This window comes from Leopardus geoffroyi, chromosome B2 (genome assembly GCF_018350155.1).
Source record: "Leopardus geoffroyi isolate Oge1 chromosome B2, O.geoffroyi_Oge1_pat1.0, whole genome shotgun sequence".
In the NCBI taxonomy this organism is placed as follows: domain Eukaryota; kingdom Metazoa; phylum Chordata; class Mammalia; order Carnivora; family Felidae; genus Leopardus; species Leopardus geoffroyi.
The window spans coordinates 36,104,372-36,120,944 of NC_059332.1; the positions used below are offsets into that span (position 1 = coordinate 36,104,372).

Here is a 16,573-nt window from a genome sequence, read left to right on the forward strand (position 1 = left end):
GTCCTTGCTGGGTTTTAACCATTGATAGGTAGTGACAGGATCAGAATAAATTTTTAAAAATCTACACCAGAGGCATCACCAATGGAGACAGGGATAATGGTTTGGAGATTATTGGACTAATCTTGGTTAGAGAAAGTGAGTGCATGGGTTGTGGCAATGGGGATGGAGAAGAATGGATATATATGAGACATAATTAGGAGGTAAACTCAATGAAGTGTATATTGGGAGGACTTGGGGAATGAGGAAAATGGGCCATCTCAGATTTCTGGTTGGATCAACAGGATGAATGGTGGTGCCATTCACTGGGAAAAGGGCAGGTTTACAGAACATAAAGTCAGATTAGAATTTATGGGTGTGAAGTGACTGAGTGAGGATGTTCAGCACACGTCTGGCCATATTGGCTAGAAAACTGGAAGAGGGTTTGGGATGGGAAACCATCTGCGTCCATATGGTAAGATGCCATAGGCAGCATTCCTTCTTTCCTCCCGACCTTCGTTCAACATCTGGTTAGGATATACTATATGCTGGATGTTGGGGATACAGCCAGCAGTGAACAAGAAGACTGGGTTTCTGCCCTCAACCAGTTCACCATTTACCTTTCTCAACTTGTTCTTAATCTGTAAACTGAAGACAATGAGATTAAGTGAAATGAGGTGATGTGACGACACCTGCTCTTCCAATTTTTATATTTGTTTCTCGTCCCCAGAGCGGGAAGAGAAGGTACCTCGGTTACTTTTACTTTCGTATCCTTCCCCGCTAGGCTCTTCCGCGCAGGCGCCTTGGAAGGCCCTGGGTGGGGGTGGGGCGGGCCCTAACCTGGGTCTTCTTCCCCGGGGCCAGGACCCGGCCGCGAGAAGGAGCGGGCTGCCCGTGACGTCATCAAACTGCGCAGCCCGCAGGGCGGGACCCGAGCGCGACAGCGCGGCCGGCGGACCTGGCTGGCTTGTGGGGGAAACGAAACTGAGGGAGGAGGCGGCGGCTCTGGCAGCGGCAGGGCCAGGCCTGGTGGAGGAGGCGGCGGCAACGGCGGCCTGACCCCCCCCTCTCCGCTCCCAGGCAGCTCACCCTGTCCCCTCAGCGTGAGTGCCGACGCGCGGCCCGGGGGGAGCGAGCGGGCGGGCGCGCGGGCTCAGCATCCCTCTCCCCTCCACCGCCGCCTCGGCCACGCACCGGCGGTGGTGACCCTCGCCGCCCTTTCTCTCTCCCCTCCTCCTTTCCACCCTCCCCCGCTCCCCACCCGCTCTTCCAGCTCCCGCAGCCCGAGCTGCCGCTGACAAACGTTTCTGCGCACACATTCACACACGTTGTTTTCAAATGAAAAGACTGGCTCGGAGAGATGGGAGCTCATCTCCTCCCTCAGTGGATAGGGGTGGCAGTGCGAAACCGACACCCCGGGAGAGAAGACTGGAGAGGGGATTTGAACCCGTCCCTTGGGGGAGCAGCAGGTAGAACCAGGCCTCTTGCCTTCCACGCAGAAGTTCCCTGCCTGGGCACATTCTTCTGGCCTGTGTCGGTCACTGGAGCAGGGCACTGGTTAAGGTGTGCGGCCTTCCCCTCTCAGGCCTCAGTTTTTGTCCAGTGGAAAATGAGAGCGCTGGAGTAGATGATTTGGAAGGCCCAGATCTAAGATGGTTTGGGGAGGAGCATCAGTGTCTCCTGCCTTTCACACAACTATGTATTCTTGTTTTGCACCCACCGCGACGCAGTCCACGTTGAATTCCCGTTGCTTACCATCTCTCAGAGTCGCTAATAATCAGATGGCCCTTTTACTTTTGTTAGGGGCCTTTGGGGGCATTTAAGACGCTGGTTTAAAGTGAAACGTGGTCTTGCTTTCTCTTTGTTCAGTGTCTCCCGTTTTTCTTCCCTGGGATAACCCCTGCCTGTGCCTAGTAAAAGGCTGCTTCCTTAAAGAGGATAAGATTATGCATTGGGTGGATGGGCTCATCCTTGAGCTGGAGAGAAGTGAAAGAAGTGATTCAGGGTTTTGTGAGATTGAAGGGATCAGTGATATCTGTGCATTTCATTGCTTTCTTCCTGCTGTGATTCATGTTAAAAGACCATTTTGTGCCTCTGCACCTCCCCTTCCTCAAGGAATTGCAGCCCAGCTGGTCACCCACCTGTTGGCTCCTATGTTTTGAGTTCTTTCTCTTTTCTGAGTCTTAACAGACAGTTGTGTGTAAACCACACTGTATTCACTACTACTCTTGCTTGCTCTTTGACTTGATCATTCCTTAAAGTTTCTAGATGTAATAATCACTTCATTCCATCGCATTCCCCCCCCCCCCCATGCTTACCTCCTGTGCCTACACATGGGCATGGGTGATGGTGATGTGGTGCCTGATTGTTTCCATCCTCTTTTCACGGAGGTGTGTTCGTGTTCTTAAAATTATTTTTGTACCTGAGTCCTATGACGTGGCTACTTCTGGTTTCAGTAATTTTCCTACTCTTCTGTTTCCTCAGTCCTGAGTCAACTACTGTTTCCATTCCTTACTCATTAAAAACTTTCCCAGTTTTTCCATGCTTTCAAATATCCCGAAATAAACCAAAGCCAGTATTTTTATCATATTATGTAATCCGTTGATTGTCTTGCTAAAATAATAATGGTGATGGAACAGTCATTCTGGGGTGGTCCCTTCACATTCTGGAATGGTCGATACTCATCAGGTCCAGTTTACACTGTTGTCATGCATGGCTAGTGTTGCATGAAAAGTATAGAATGATAAGTTCCCAAGGCTTTTTTTTTTTTTTTTTTCCTTCCTTGTGGCCTGTGGAGTTGATCCATGACTTTTTGGTATCTGACACCCTTTCCCTGAGGCCTCTGGGTCTGTAAGCACCACACATTATCCAGTAAAATTAACTGCTATTATTGAAGACGAGCTTGGCTAGCATCCTTCCTGGACTTCAATTTGAGGAAGAGGCTATTCAAGTGCTGGCACTGGAAGCTATTTGGAATTGCCAAATCCCATTCCATTGATGACTTTTACCTTGGAATCACTGCTCTGATCCTAGTGGCTCTGACAAGGGCAGCTGACTATCTGGATTTATGGTTGCAGTAACAATGAGGAGGAGAAATGATCCAGAATGCACTGCCCCTATCAAGAAACAGAAGAAAAGAGTTGCAGAGCTTGCCCTGAACCTCAGCTCTACGTCTGATGACGAACCTCCCTCTTCTGTCAATCACGCAGCAAAAGGTATGCTTGCCCATGTGATGTGAGGCCACTGGCCATCTGGTTATTTGAATCCCTGGTGCCTGAATTGGGCAGAACACAGTCCACTGCCCCTTGAGGGAAATTAGGCAAGTTCTACAGAGAGTTGTTGGCTATAGCTTCTCTTGCTTCTGTCATTCTTCTACTAGGAATGGGCAACTTGTTTTAAATAAAAAAATTGGAATTTTGACAGTAGTGCCTTAGTTCTGCTGCTGGCCTTTCAGCAGGGGGCACTCTTTTGCTGCCTTAAACCTGTTGGAAGTAGTGAGCATTGAGTGCCCTGTGCTCTTAATTGCTGTTAATGATCCTGGGGCTCTTTGACAGGGGATGGGCTCTTTGCTGCAGTGATCTGGCCTAATTCCCCTCAGGTTTTTGTATTCTGTTTTCTCAATTCCCTCAGCATGTGTGACCAGAAACACCTAAATGAATTGGAGCATCCTGTGCTCACTATTGACGTTAAACTCAAAAGATTTCACTGATCTGGTTGAAACTGACGTTTGCTTTGCCTGTTTTGTAGGGTTATGGACATTCACAGTTTCCATAGGTAACTTTCTGTGAGAAATTGTAAGGTGCCTACGAGTTTGCCTCAGATACCAAGCAATTAGAAGTAGTTCCACTTACATTTACCTTGACTTGCCAGCTGTATTTCCTAGGGCTACTGTAACAAATTACCACAAACTGGGTGGCTTAAAACAACAAATTTATTCTCCATAGTTCTGGAGGCTCCATGTCTGAAATCAAGGTGTCGGCAGGGCTGTGCTCCCTTCTAAGTCTCTTGGGAAGAATCCTTCCTTGCCTCTTCTAGCTTCTGGTAGTTGCTGGCAGTCCTTGGTGTTCTTGGCTTATAGCAGCATAACTCCAGTCTGCCTCTGACCTCCCTCTGTGTGTGTCTGTGTGCAAATTTTCCTTTATAACGACATCAGTCATTGGATCAGGGCCCACCCTAATCTAGTATGACCTCATTTTAATTTGATTACATCTGCAAAGACCATATTTCCAAATCTCACATTCCCAGGTGCTGAGTGGATATAGCTTTTTGGAGGGACGCTAGTCAGTCCAGTATACCAGCCATCTTGGATTTTGGATCCTTTGCTGGATCACTGGTAAATTAGAATGAAATTTGGTGACAGATTGGTGACTGAAAGGGTGTGAGGCATCCTTTGAGAGTGGTAGGAAATACAGTTTACAAGTGGGAGACTAATTGAAGGACAGTTACTCATCAGTTGTACTGAGAAGCTGGTTCCGAGAGGAGAAGCTTGACTGGCAGAAGAGCTGAAGCATTTGGTGCAGCTGTGGTCCCGGTTGAATAAGAGACTCATAACCTTGTGTGTGGAGATACATTTGCCTTTAAAGTCGTCACAGTAGCTTCCATTCCAGGTAGCTGAGAAAGGCTGTATGTAATTGAGATTACTAAGTGGGAAGGCAAAAACATACTGGGTGCATTGGTTCTAGGGATTGTTGAAGAAAGGGAGTTTTGCTTTTCACCTGGGATTTGAGCAGCTTGGTGGAAGTAGAGTCTCCTTAGGTAGAACTCTGGGTTATTGGGAGAGATGGCCTACAAAAGAAGAAGGGAAAGCACATCTGCGCTTTCACAATTTCTCAAATGCTTTTCACATTTCTCAGATGTGCTCAGGTGCTGGCAGTATTTAGGTCTAAGCGGTTCTCGGGGGACATCTCTTTGAGGTAAGGAGAGGGCAACGCCCAGGTAGAGGAAGGTACATGGTTAAGGATCTTATAAGGGAACCAGTCTGATTTAAATTTCAAGCTTTTAAAATGGACTGAATTGAGATTACCCAACCCCCCCCCCCCCATCCCCCTTAATTGCACCAAATAGCTTTAACCTTTTCTGGAAGTAGCGCCATATGATTCAGTTAGGATTGACTATTGCTGTTGTGTGTACAGAATGGAAGTCTAGATGTGGCCAGTACCTTGTATGTGTCTGGCAGTAGGCCATTTGGTCCTTTTCATTTTTCAGGAAATGAGGCGGGAGGCAGAGGCAAAGAAACATTGTGAGATTTCCCTGGTTTAGCTTATTTTAAGAAGGGGCAGCTCCACGTCACAAAAACTGAGGGCTGGAGTCTGGTGTCTTCATCAGCAAGATTGCTTTCTGTGCTGCCCCCACCCCACCTCCCGCATGGAATAAATGCTTAATAAATATTCACTGAATAGAATTGATACAAGTACCAGTAGCATCTTTTCCAAGAAGCTTAAAATGCTTCACCTCTTTCATTTTGCCTATCCTCCTCCATTCTGTAGAAGATCATTTCATTAAGTACTTAGCATTTATATCATTTCTGTTCTGTATTGGCTTTTCTTAGGTGTCCCCTGGACGGTGTGCCCTGGTAGTTTACTGTCTCTCCAGAAACTACATTTGCTGAGGTTTATATACAGCTTTCCTAGTGAGGTCATTGCATTAAAGCAAATGTGTTTCCTTTTGCTTCAACCACTTCTACCTGAACATACTGTTGAACAGATGACTGAAAAATGCTCTTTAGGGAGTACAAATAGAAAAACAAAAAATAGTAGTTACTGTTTTTGTCTTTCTGTGCTTTCTTGTGCTTTCTGTCTTTATTTGTGCTTTGTCTGCTACTTCAGTGCAATGACTCATTAATAGATCTATTTAGTTTAATCAGTGTGTTTATTTTACTTTATTGACAAGGTAACTGCATTGCCTTGTCAGAGATTGACATTTGACCAGAGTAAAGGAAAAAAGGGATGTTATTGTAATGGCCACTGTGGTATCATGTGTTCTTTTGAGTTTTGGTTTTGTTAAGTTTATTCATTTTTGAAAGAGGGAGAGAGACAGAGTGTGAGCAGGGGAGGAGCAGAGAGAGACTGAGACACAGAATCCAAAGCCAGCTCCAGGCTCTGAGCTGTCAGCACAGAGCCTGACATGGGGCTCGAACTCCCTAACCTCGAGATCATGACCTGAGCTGAAGATGGACGCTCAACCAGCTGAGCCACCCAGGTGCCCCTCTTTTGAGTATTTTAAGAGGACTTTGAAGGATTTTTAAGCCTAAATAAACTTGGAAATTTGCTATTAAGTAACAACCTTTTGAAGTAAGAAGAGGCAGGTGGAGGTCATTTTGTTCTTTTTAGTTGTTTCTCTCAGGGAAAATGTGGTCTAGGCTCCAAGACAGTTTCCTTTTCTCTTTAGCTGTGTGTGTATCCAGTGCGGGCTCCTGGCCCTCCCACGGCGTGTTGCTTTGGATGTTGCCAGGCCCTTTTGCTGGCACCACACTAGTAGCGTCTTCCCCTCCACCAGGTTTAATTCTTCCCTAAATAGGCTATTTTCCCTGAAACACCATCGCTTTCCTGTCAGCCCAGATTCATGACCTTAATCAAAAACTTCCTTTATCGGTATCTGCTTAAATTGCTCTAACGAGTTACCATTTGTCTGGCATGAAGGAGAAATTGAGTCTTTAAACAGGAGTGAGTGTATTCCAAAGCAGTTGTTAGGCAGGATGCGATATTTATTAAAATCCATAATTTATTCTTCTGTATCTGTGTGCTGCTCACCTTGGCCGTTAGTGGTTGGAACTGCCTCTCTATATGTGTTGTCACTCTCACTTTTAATCTTGGCTTGTTTGCCCTACTGTTCTATTGCCATGTAAAAAATTCTGCCCTACTGTTGTATTGCTATGTGAAAAATTTTGAACTTTTCTTCTTTAAAATGACTTAAGAGTAATGATTTCTATCAGGTAGAGAAGAATTTTTAAATGAAAACTGAATAATGTTTTGGGCTCTCTGCTAGGTTTTAGAAGGGGAGCTCCTGGGGAGGTAAATGGGAGTGCCACCCAGCTTTGGCAAGTTCTTAATGAAACTAATCATTTTAATAGACTGACCTTATTACTCCTGTTAATTTATATCTTCATTACAAAATTGTCTGCCCAGTGTTTGCTAAATTCTTACCAGTCTTGGGAGGCTAAATCTCCTCTTTAGTTACTGCTGCAGCAATGACAGTTGTCTCCTTTTCATCTGAAAAGAGTGGCCCCAAAGGCCCAGGGGTAAAATGGGTAGTGACTGTGGCAGTCTGTGGACATCAGGATTAATCCAGGCAACTTTGTCTTAAATCATGGCAGGCTAAGAATTGGCTTCAAATACTGCATGAAATAAAAGAAATAAGGCTTATCCAAGACACTTCTTGATCTCACAAATGCCTAGTAAGGTGATATTTTAGCTCCCATTAACCTCACTCTCAGAACCATGTAGACAGCTGCATGCTAGGTAACGCCTAAGGAAGAGGAACGGAGTGGAAAGGTAATTTGTGCCAGAATCTGGTGCTGGTAGTTTGCACCAGAGTCACCACTGATTTGCCTGATAAGCCTTCCACTCAAATTTGGTTCTCCCTGTCATTTTGGTCCAAGAATGTTATGAAGACAAAAAAGACAAAAGATTTCTCTTTGAGATTTGAGGGTGGTGTGTGCCCTGCATGCCCAGGAATGATATTCATACCATTGATGAGTGACCACAGATGGGTCCTCAAGCAAACCTGAGAGCCTGCAACTCTAACTGGAGCTAGACCAAGGGCACACTCTCCTTTGGTGAGGATACCAGGTTTTCCTAACTTGTCGTAGGTAGGCCTATGAATCCCCAGAGAGCTGGTGAACGGAGTAGTAACTGATTTAACATTGTAGCTTCTGGTTAGTCAGGACCCTGAATCCCTGGGCTACACAGAAAGAAACTTAAGGGCTGTGCTTAGGGACCTGCCCACATACCACCTCTTTCTGTATGTATCATTTGGTACAGGTTGAAGGCATGGAAACAGTTGAGTAAAGAGAATTTCACCTTTGGAAGCACAATTCTTTAGTATGTGGGCACTGTGCTATAGAGTGTATCTGTTTCCTCTATGTGAGAGAATAGGTGAGAAACCCAGGGTTAGTCTTGAGCCACTTGAGAGGTCTTCCTCTTTAGATCTTGCTGCCCTCTGAAGATTGGTCTAAAAAGGAACTGGCTTTTTCTCAAGGTGTGGAATGGTACTTTATTTCTTTATAGCTTTATTATTATTTTTTTTAACTCAAATGTATTCTTTTGTTTTCTTTTTTTTTTTTTTTTTTTTTTTTGAGAGAGTGTGTGTGTGCCAGTGAGGGAGGGGCAGAGGCGGGGCTTGGTGGGGAGAGAGAGAGAGAAAATATCCCACGAGAGGAGGAGAGAGAGAGAGGCAGGACTTTTTTTTTTTTTTTTTTTGTACCCAAAGCGGGGCTCGTGTTCACCTCAAGCAGGGCTTATGCTCACCCGATGTGGGACTCGAACTCACGAACTGTGAGATCATGACCTGAGCCGAAGTCAGATGCTTAACAACTGAGCCACTCAGATGCCCTCTAATGAATATATTCTTATTTCTCACACAGAAAATGTAGACAAGTGCAAAACAGAAAATAAATATAACCTCATCTCACAGTTTCCATGGTTACTCATTGTTCTGGGTCTTTCCTTCTGAGTGGCATTCTCTGGCACTCTGTGACATGTGCTGCATTGGTCTGTGTAAGCAAGTCAGTTCCTTTTTGAGAGAATTGGAGAAACCTTAAGAGGAAAGAGTAGATTTGATAACCTCTCATATAGGACGTTGTCAACCAAAATTTCTCCTTGCTAACTGCTTAGGAACCAGAATGTTGGTTTTAAGTTTATTCTATTTTTTCAAACATGTTCATAGGACTTTTCTTTATTTTGCAAAATCCTATATCCTTGAAAGAAAAGAAATGCATATTTAGTTACCTGATTTTTATTTATTATTATTAAATTTTTTTTTTCATGGACCAATCTAAGTTATTCATTTAAGCCATCTCCTGCCATAAGCAAAGGGACTCAAGATCAGTTTACCAGTCATCATCTGATACAAGTAAGGAAGGTGGGCTTAAGGTCCTATATACTTTTCTGGTCCTTGTGCTGAGTCATGGTCTAAACCAGTGCTGTGGTCCCCACGGGGCAGTGGTCCAGGTTCTCTTTATTCATCCTCATAGCTAGTGGGAAGTGAATTCATGTGAGAGTTATGGAATAGAGTATGATTACCATCTCCCCACGGAAAGGGCTTGGACCTGATGTGGAAATGGGGGTCGGTGATGAACTCCCAATCTCTCGTGCTCTCCATGATATGACTTCAGGAAGATGTTCAGCATGCTCACTTCCACACTGGGGAGCCCTACAGAGTGGGTGAGGGCCTTACACGTGCAGGCTGAGCCCTCCTTGCCATGTGTGCCATCTGACATGGACCACCCCAGTTGTGCCCTGGACCAACCCAGTGGCCTAGAAACCCGTACCCAGCTGCTGCCACCATTTTCAACCAGGACCTTAGCTATCTGATTTTTTAAACTCTGAGGGTAGAGTTATTACTTTAGGGGAGTGCCCCATTATATATAGCGTGGACCTTTTATAGAACAGGTTCTGAACCAGAGTGGTTGTCTGATCAATTAAACAATACCAGTGTTTTGTTTTCTGACAGATCTGACACATATCCTATTTCAGCCTACTGGTGGGAGTGGTGGGGGAATGGGCTTTGTTAATAGTCCAAGGAAGGCCCAATTCTCTGTTAAGGTATAGGCATTTCACACTCATGCTTAAACTTTTTGTTCTTACTTAACCTTTTTTAAAAAAAAGTTTAAAGACTTAATTTAAAAAATTTTTATGGCATTAGGTCATAAAGCAGCTTTTTTAAAAACCATCTTTGTCAGAGTTTTCACAGTAAAACAAAGTTAAATGTACCTAAGTGAGACATGAAGCCATTCTTGGCAATACTGTACATTTTGTCCCGTGGGTATTACTATTTTCAAGTTTTCTCCTCTATATGAAACTATCGAAGGGAAAATTTATGTTGCAATTTCTAGATTACTTTGTACATGTCTCATTCTATAGACAAATGTATTCGTAGTTAATACATTAAGACCATAAATCAAGGCTTAAAATTTTTTTTTAAATTCACTGCAGTGAGTACTTAATTTTTGTTAAATGGAAAGATTCAGTCCAGGTGTTGGAGATGGGATGTGGAGTGTGACACAGTTCTTGCTCTCTGGGAGTGACCTTGTCCTAGTATTTGTGATGAGTGCTGGGCTGATAGTGCTGCTGCTGCTGCTGCTGGGGCGCGGTGGGAGGGAGAATCAGGCCTGGGGTGCTGGAGGAAGGCTTGGCTCTTCTCAAATGTTCACCCTTAGTGAGTTTGTGTTCTCATGGGGAAGTGGGCGGATCAGTGCAGATAGGCTTTAGAATTATGACGTCATTGCAAGTTACGAATACCTGAATAGTGACCATCTTGGGTTTTTGAAGAACTGTTTTACCCGAGTGCCTTTCCTTAACAAGCAGCCAGGCTTTGACTCCGCATCTCTTCTCCGGGACTTCCTTTCTTCCTTAAGAGAATTGTGTCAGTCACTTTCTTTTTCACATTTATTTTAAATTTTAATAGGTAATATATTCACATGGTTCATAAAAATATAAAAAGATAGTAAGTATAAACTCCAGTGATATAAAATGTAAATCAAATGTCATGTCTTTCACTTGTTCCAAGTAATCATTTTGGCATTCTGTCTCCATGCCTCAACTCCGCATATGTGGATAATCACTTTTATTGGTCTTTTCGTACATCTTTCCTTCCAAAAGCTCTTTGTGCAATTACAAGAAATATAACTATATATTCTTATTTTCTCTTTAGTATAGACTTAGGATGCCATGTGTCATGCATATGGTCTAGCTCTTCTGTTACTCATTTGACAGTATGTCCTGGTGATCTGTTCATTTCAGTACATAGAGCAGAGACTCCAAAGTGTTGTTTTTTTTTTTTTTTTTTATTCTTGGCACCCTCAGTGTTCCCTTAACTTTTTTCACCATGCTCCTAGACCAAAAGAAATACCTAAAAGTTCGTATTATTAATATTTAGATCTAAGTAACAAGCATTTCTAGTCTAACAACTAGTATATGTTTGAAAGCATAATACATGTAAACTGGAAAAAAATTTTTTTATTTTATTCTTAAATAAGTACAGTTACTTATTAATGAAATGTGTATACCGTTGAGCACTGTACAACATCTCAAGCCTTGGGATGAGATTAGACACCACCACCCTCATTTTCTGTCTTGCATTCTTCCTGGCTTGCAATTTATACCATTTTCAATGGGAATATGCAGAAATTGATAAGTTTTTGAGATACGGTCCATTTCCAAATTTGGTTGGGTTTGTCTGAGAAACTACCTGAATAAAATTACATCAGGTTGAAATCGCTTTCAATTTAAGAAATTCATGTATCTATAAAAGAGAGGGTAAGAGCCAGACAGACACAGTGAATAGAGTGTGAGTCATCCCACTTTGAGCCAGGACACAGGTAACCGACCACTTCTGGCAGCTGCTAAGGTGGGTCTTATTTGGAGTCCTTTGGTAACGAGGTGGTTGACCATGAAGATAATGGTTTAGCTTATTTAGGCCACCAGCTTCCTCCTGAAGCATTTAGGTGTAGCTCCTCTGCTGTTTGCCTTAGTTGATGCTGCTGCATAAGCACCTTCCTCTTCCCTGTCCTTCCTTTCTGTTCCCCCTTCCTGCTCTTTTTCCTTCTTCCCACCCTTCTCTTTTCCCTTGCTCTTCTTCTACCTCTTCTCTGGGGCAATGCTGGAGATCTGCCCTCTTACCTATATGTTTGAAGGACTGTGAAAACAGAGGAAACCAGGAGATTAAGCAATCAGAAACTGTTAGTCCCATGATAAAATTGTTGAAAATGGAGCTAGGCATCAGTGTTTGGAAGTTGATGTTCAAATAATAAATAAAATTTCAATAAATACATTTTGTATTTGACAGTGTACTTCCAAACACTGGTTTCATTTAACTTTCATACAATCCCATGGGGCAGGTATTACCATCTCAGTTTTGTGGGGGAGAAATTGAAAGGATGGGAAAGGACACCTGTTATTTCTGAGCTCCCGTTGTGTGTCAAGTACTATTAGGAACTTTGAGCGACTTGCTCACGTTAACATAGTAAGAGGTAGAGAATGCGTTTGACCCTGGGTCATTTAATGAACTTTATGTGTGCGATGCATAAACTGAACACTAGTTGAATAAATGAAACCTGGACTTCTAGAAGATACTTCGTGCCATAAGCTCACCTAAACAGTTTCTTTTCTTCTTTTCCAGCATCTACCACGAGCCTAAGTGGGTCCGACAGTGAGACTGAGGGGAAGCAACACAGCTCTGACTCTTTTGACGATGCGTTCAAAGCAGACTCCCTTGTGGAGGGAACTTCTTCTCGCTATTCCATGTATAATAGTGTCTCCCAGAAGCTTATGGTATGTCAGTGCTCCGGTTGGGTTTCTAAAGCTCCACCAGCAGAGTAAGAGAAGGGAAATTGTATTGGTATGAAAAGAAGAAAAGCTAGGCATGAGTTTTTCCTCTGCTTTTCAGCCACTGAAATTTAGTAGAGAGAGTGTGGCCCCCTTCTTAATAGAAGTGTCTGTCACATTTGAATCATCCATGGTAAGTGGCTGCACAAGCCTGCTTCTTCTGTCCTGTCCAGAGCTGGATCACTCTTTGGTCTCCCTAGTAATGAAAGCTTATTGTAAGTACATGTGAACATACTTCCCTACACATAGATGTGTGTGGATGGGTAAAGAGGCTTCATGCTGTGAATTTTTGCTCTAGTGAGTAATCTCAAGAGAAATGACTAAAATCCTGCTCACTCTCAGATGCCTAAAATAAGTGGGAGCAGAACAGTCTTTTATATTATTTCGAAAAGAAGGTCTGGTTCTCCTTCCCAATTTCTATACTCCATTGATATATCAGAAGAAGGAAAGCGACCAGGAAGACCTGCTTGCTTTCCTTATCAAATGTTAGTGCACAAAGGTTAGGGAAATTCAAGTTTGCTTTCTGACTAGAAATATTAATATTATAGTTAACCCCTCCATTTTCTTTTGGATTCATTTAAGAGTAAGAACTGCGACTTCTGAAGTCATAGTCCGGATTGTAGTCTGGGGGGCCACAAACTTTGGGGAAGTGGACAGTGGGGAGGTTTGTAGCTCAGTCAGCCTTTTTGACCTGGGGAGAGATTTGTGGCTACTGTAGGAATTCTGTCCAGTTCTTGAGTTGGTAATGCTCCTTCCAAAGGGAATATAGACCCTCAAGGAGGAACTATGTTTTCTTAGGACTGGAGTTCTTGTATTAGATAAGGGTGCTTGGGTTTGGGATTTGGGTTTCTGATTTTGGGGCATATAACTGGGCCCAGTGACTCAGGGGTTTAGTGTGAGCTTATGGACAATGGTGACATTTAAAAAACATTCCTTTCCAGTATCTTATGGTACCTTCCATACCTCAGTTTTACATGAAGTGATTTTTCAGTTAATATCTTGATTAAGTGGGCTCCTGCAAGCCCTCATTGTCTTTACCTGGTAAGGCTGTTTGAGTGGCTGAGAGTAAGGTAGAGTTGCTGCTTGAAGCATTTCCATTTTAAATTACGTTCTCTTTATCAACTCTACTCTAGAGCTACGTTTCAGTTAATCAGACAAATTAGCTGGAAGGGTAGTTGTGCAAATGTCCAATGAGATTTGTTAAGTGCTCTTGGTGCTTTTAATTACAGCTATGAGGTTCCTTCTCATTTATCCAACTTCTGGTTGCCCTAGACTTTCACCTCCAGAATAGACAGCCACTGGACCCACAGTTAAACTGCGGTTACTTTTTATGCTTATTTTCTTCATTAGGCCTTTCCTAAAGGAAAACTTCAGGCCTTACTCATTGATGTTTTTTCAGAGCTTAGCACAATGTCTGACACGTGGCAGGGGCTAAGTAAATGTCTGTTTATATAAGTGCTCCCTTATTATCTGTTTATTTATATAAATGCTCTATCTTATTTCTTTTTCAGGCCAAGATGGGCTTCAGGGAAGGTGAAGGATTGGGTAAATACAGCCAGGGTCGGAAGGACATCGTTGAGGCCTCTAATCAAAAAGGTCGAAGAGGCCTGGGTCTGACCCTGCAAGGTTTTGATCAAGAGCTGAATGTGGACTGGCGAGATGAGCCAGAGGTAACTGGTGAGGGGAGGAGGAGACAGGAAAGCCAATTTGTATATGTGGCTTGAAGTAGCCATATTAACAAATTAGAAGTCTCCAGAGGCAGTGGGGATTGGAACTGGTTTTTTTTACGTGGACTTGTACTGGGGATGTCCATAATGGAAACAGAAGAGATATACTGAGGGAGATATGATAGGATGTGGGTTTGTTTTCTACCGGTGGGTAGAAGATGCTGGAAGACAGAGTTTGACTTCACAAAGAGCTTAAAAAAATTTTTTTTAACGTTTATTTTTTGAGAGAGAGAGAGAGAGAGAGACGGAGATGGAGACAGAGACAATGAGTGGGGAGGGGCAGAGAGAGAGGGAGACACAGAATCCAAAGCAAGTTCCAGGCTTTTAGCTGTCAGCACAGAGCCCTACGCGGGGCTTGAACTCACAAGCTGTGAGATCATGACCTGAGCCGAAGTCAGATGCTTAATCGACTTGAGCCACCCACGCGCTCCCACAAAGAACTTTGATAAATAGGTATACCTTTCCACTAGTGGTTAAGGTACCTCATGAGATAGTGAGGTCCCTCTCTCTGCTGAAAGGATTCAGAGGCACTGAATGAGGACCCGTTTACCCGTTGTGTGAGTGACTGGATTAGATGCCCTCTAAGGTCTTGCACCTCTATGGGTTTATGACACCCCATCTCTACCTATGTAGGTGTTTGTTTATACTCCATAAGTTACTGTTTGGTCTGCTTATCTGGTTGGGTACCAGTTGTTCTAACCCCAACTACCAAAAGAGACTCCTGTCCTTTTTCATGGCACAGATGATGTTGAGATTTTATTTTTATTCATTTATTTATGTCCTATCTTATTTCACAGAGGATTTGAAGTAGATGTGATAAAAGCAACTAAAAATAATGATGAAATATTACCATTACGGAGTTGAAACTAGAGAAAATAGAACACAAATGTCTAGTCTTCTACATAGTTGCTGTATTTGAGCTTCACATGGGGCTCTGAACTCTGGAGAATTGATATTTTGTCTCCCTGATATTCCAGTTCAGGAAAGAACTCTCGTGAATTGCACATGATAAAAGCCTAATAAGGCTTCAGAATAAGATGCTGACAAGTCAGGAGCTAATGGTTTCTGGAGGTGGTCCTGCTGTGTTGCCTTGTAGTTGTGAGGAGACGAGACCAGCAGAATAGCAGATGAGACAGTGCAGGATAGGGTAAATATTTGTAATTGGGTGCTAGATAGAGGTTTTTACCTCAGAAATACTTGGTGCTTTCCATGTCTTCATTTGTATGAAAACCAGTAAAGAGTCTTGATTTGATTCTCTTAGTGGGGCAGAATTAGAACTAACTTAACTCAGAATCTCAAATTTGCCTGTAAGATCTCTGTTTTTAATGGACACAGGCTATTGAAATTCCTTTCTTTTTTTTTTTTTAATTTTTTTTTTTTTTCAACGTTTATTTATTTTTGGGACAGAGAGAGACAGAGCATGAACGGGGGAGGGGCAGAGAGAGAGGGAGACACAGAATCGGAAACAGGCTCCAGGCTCTGAGCCATCAGCCCAGAGCCTGACGCGGGGCTCGAACTCACGGACCGCGAGATCGTGACCTGGCTGAAGTCGGACGCCTAACTGACTGCGCCACCCAGGCGCCCCTGAAATTCCTTTCTGAGGCAAGGCTGTCCTAATTATCACTTACTGTGATTCAGTTTTTCTCTTAAAAGAGATGCCCTATTGTTTAAGAGTTTGGCCTATTAGTTGGTATCCACTTCTTTAAGGTAGATGAGTCTGGGTTACCTTGGGGTGACTGTCCAATCCTGGAGTCGCTGCAGAGAAAGTGCTTGGTGTCTGCTGCAGCCCAGGAATGTGGAATGCAAGGTTTGACCCTTTGGACAAAGTCCTCTTTGCGGTCCATTTTTGCCCTTCATGTTCACACTTCTGTGGGGAGATTGAGTCTGCTTATTTTCTCCAAAAGGACATGCCAAGTGTATGTGAGTTTTCTTCCCCCTAGAGTTTATAATGTATAACCATTTACAAATGGATTTGACCGGGGTGGGGGGTGGGGGGGAAGCCATGATTCACTGCCAGATTCATTGACAAAAGGCTTCAGTAACTTTTCTTTGAAACTTTCTCTCTCTAGTTGATGGTTGGCTTGCTCTCATGACCTTGCATTGCGTTACCATTTTATGCTTTTCAGAGCATGGAATATTGCCTTTAATCACATTGCTTCAGTTTGCAGTGGTGAGTCTCTTCTCCACACTTGCTTGGGAGGCAATGTGTAGTGTTGCCACGCAGGTTAGCCACCTATTTAGGTTTTATAATCCAGTGAATGTAGTCCTGGTTGGACATTAGAATCATTTGGGGACAGCTAAAAAATGTACTTAGAACCAGATTCTGCC

The 16,573-nt window shown here is 43.3% G+C and overlaps 1 protein-coding gene and 1 pseudogene across 7 annotated transcripts in view; one reads left to right on the forward strand and one right to left on the reverse strand.

The window, feature by feature from the left end:
• Positions 1-779: 779 nt before the first annotated feature.
• The window catches only part of CMTR1 (cap methyltransferase 1), a 51,708-nt gene continuing 35,914 nt past the window's right edge, over positions 780-16,573 (forward strand). For 2 of the 7 annotated variants that reach the window (XM_045498046.1, XM_045498049.1), the window contains exons 1-3: positions 3,034-3,191; positions 12,313-12,464; positions 14,030-14,188. In XM_045498046.1, the coding sequence (XP_045354002.1) occupies positions 3,044-3,191; positions 12,313-12,464; positions 14,030-14,188 (459 nt within the window). In that variant the 5' untranslated portion in view covers positions 3,034-3,043. Of the gene's footprint in view, positions 1,080-3,032; positions 3,192-12,312; positions 12,465-14,029; positions 14,189-16,573 lie in introns of those variants that run through there. The other 5 variants (XM_045498043.1, XM_045498045.1, XM_045498047.1 and 2 more) reach the window with 5 other exon arrangements.
• On the reverse strand, positions 8,652-9,529 carry LOC123609355 (annotated as a pseudogene).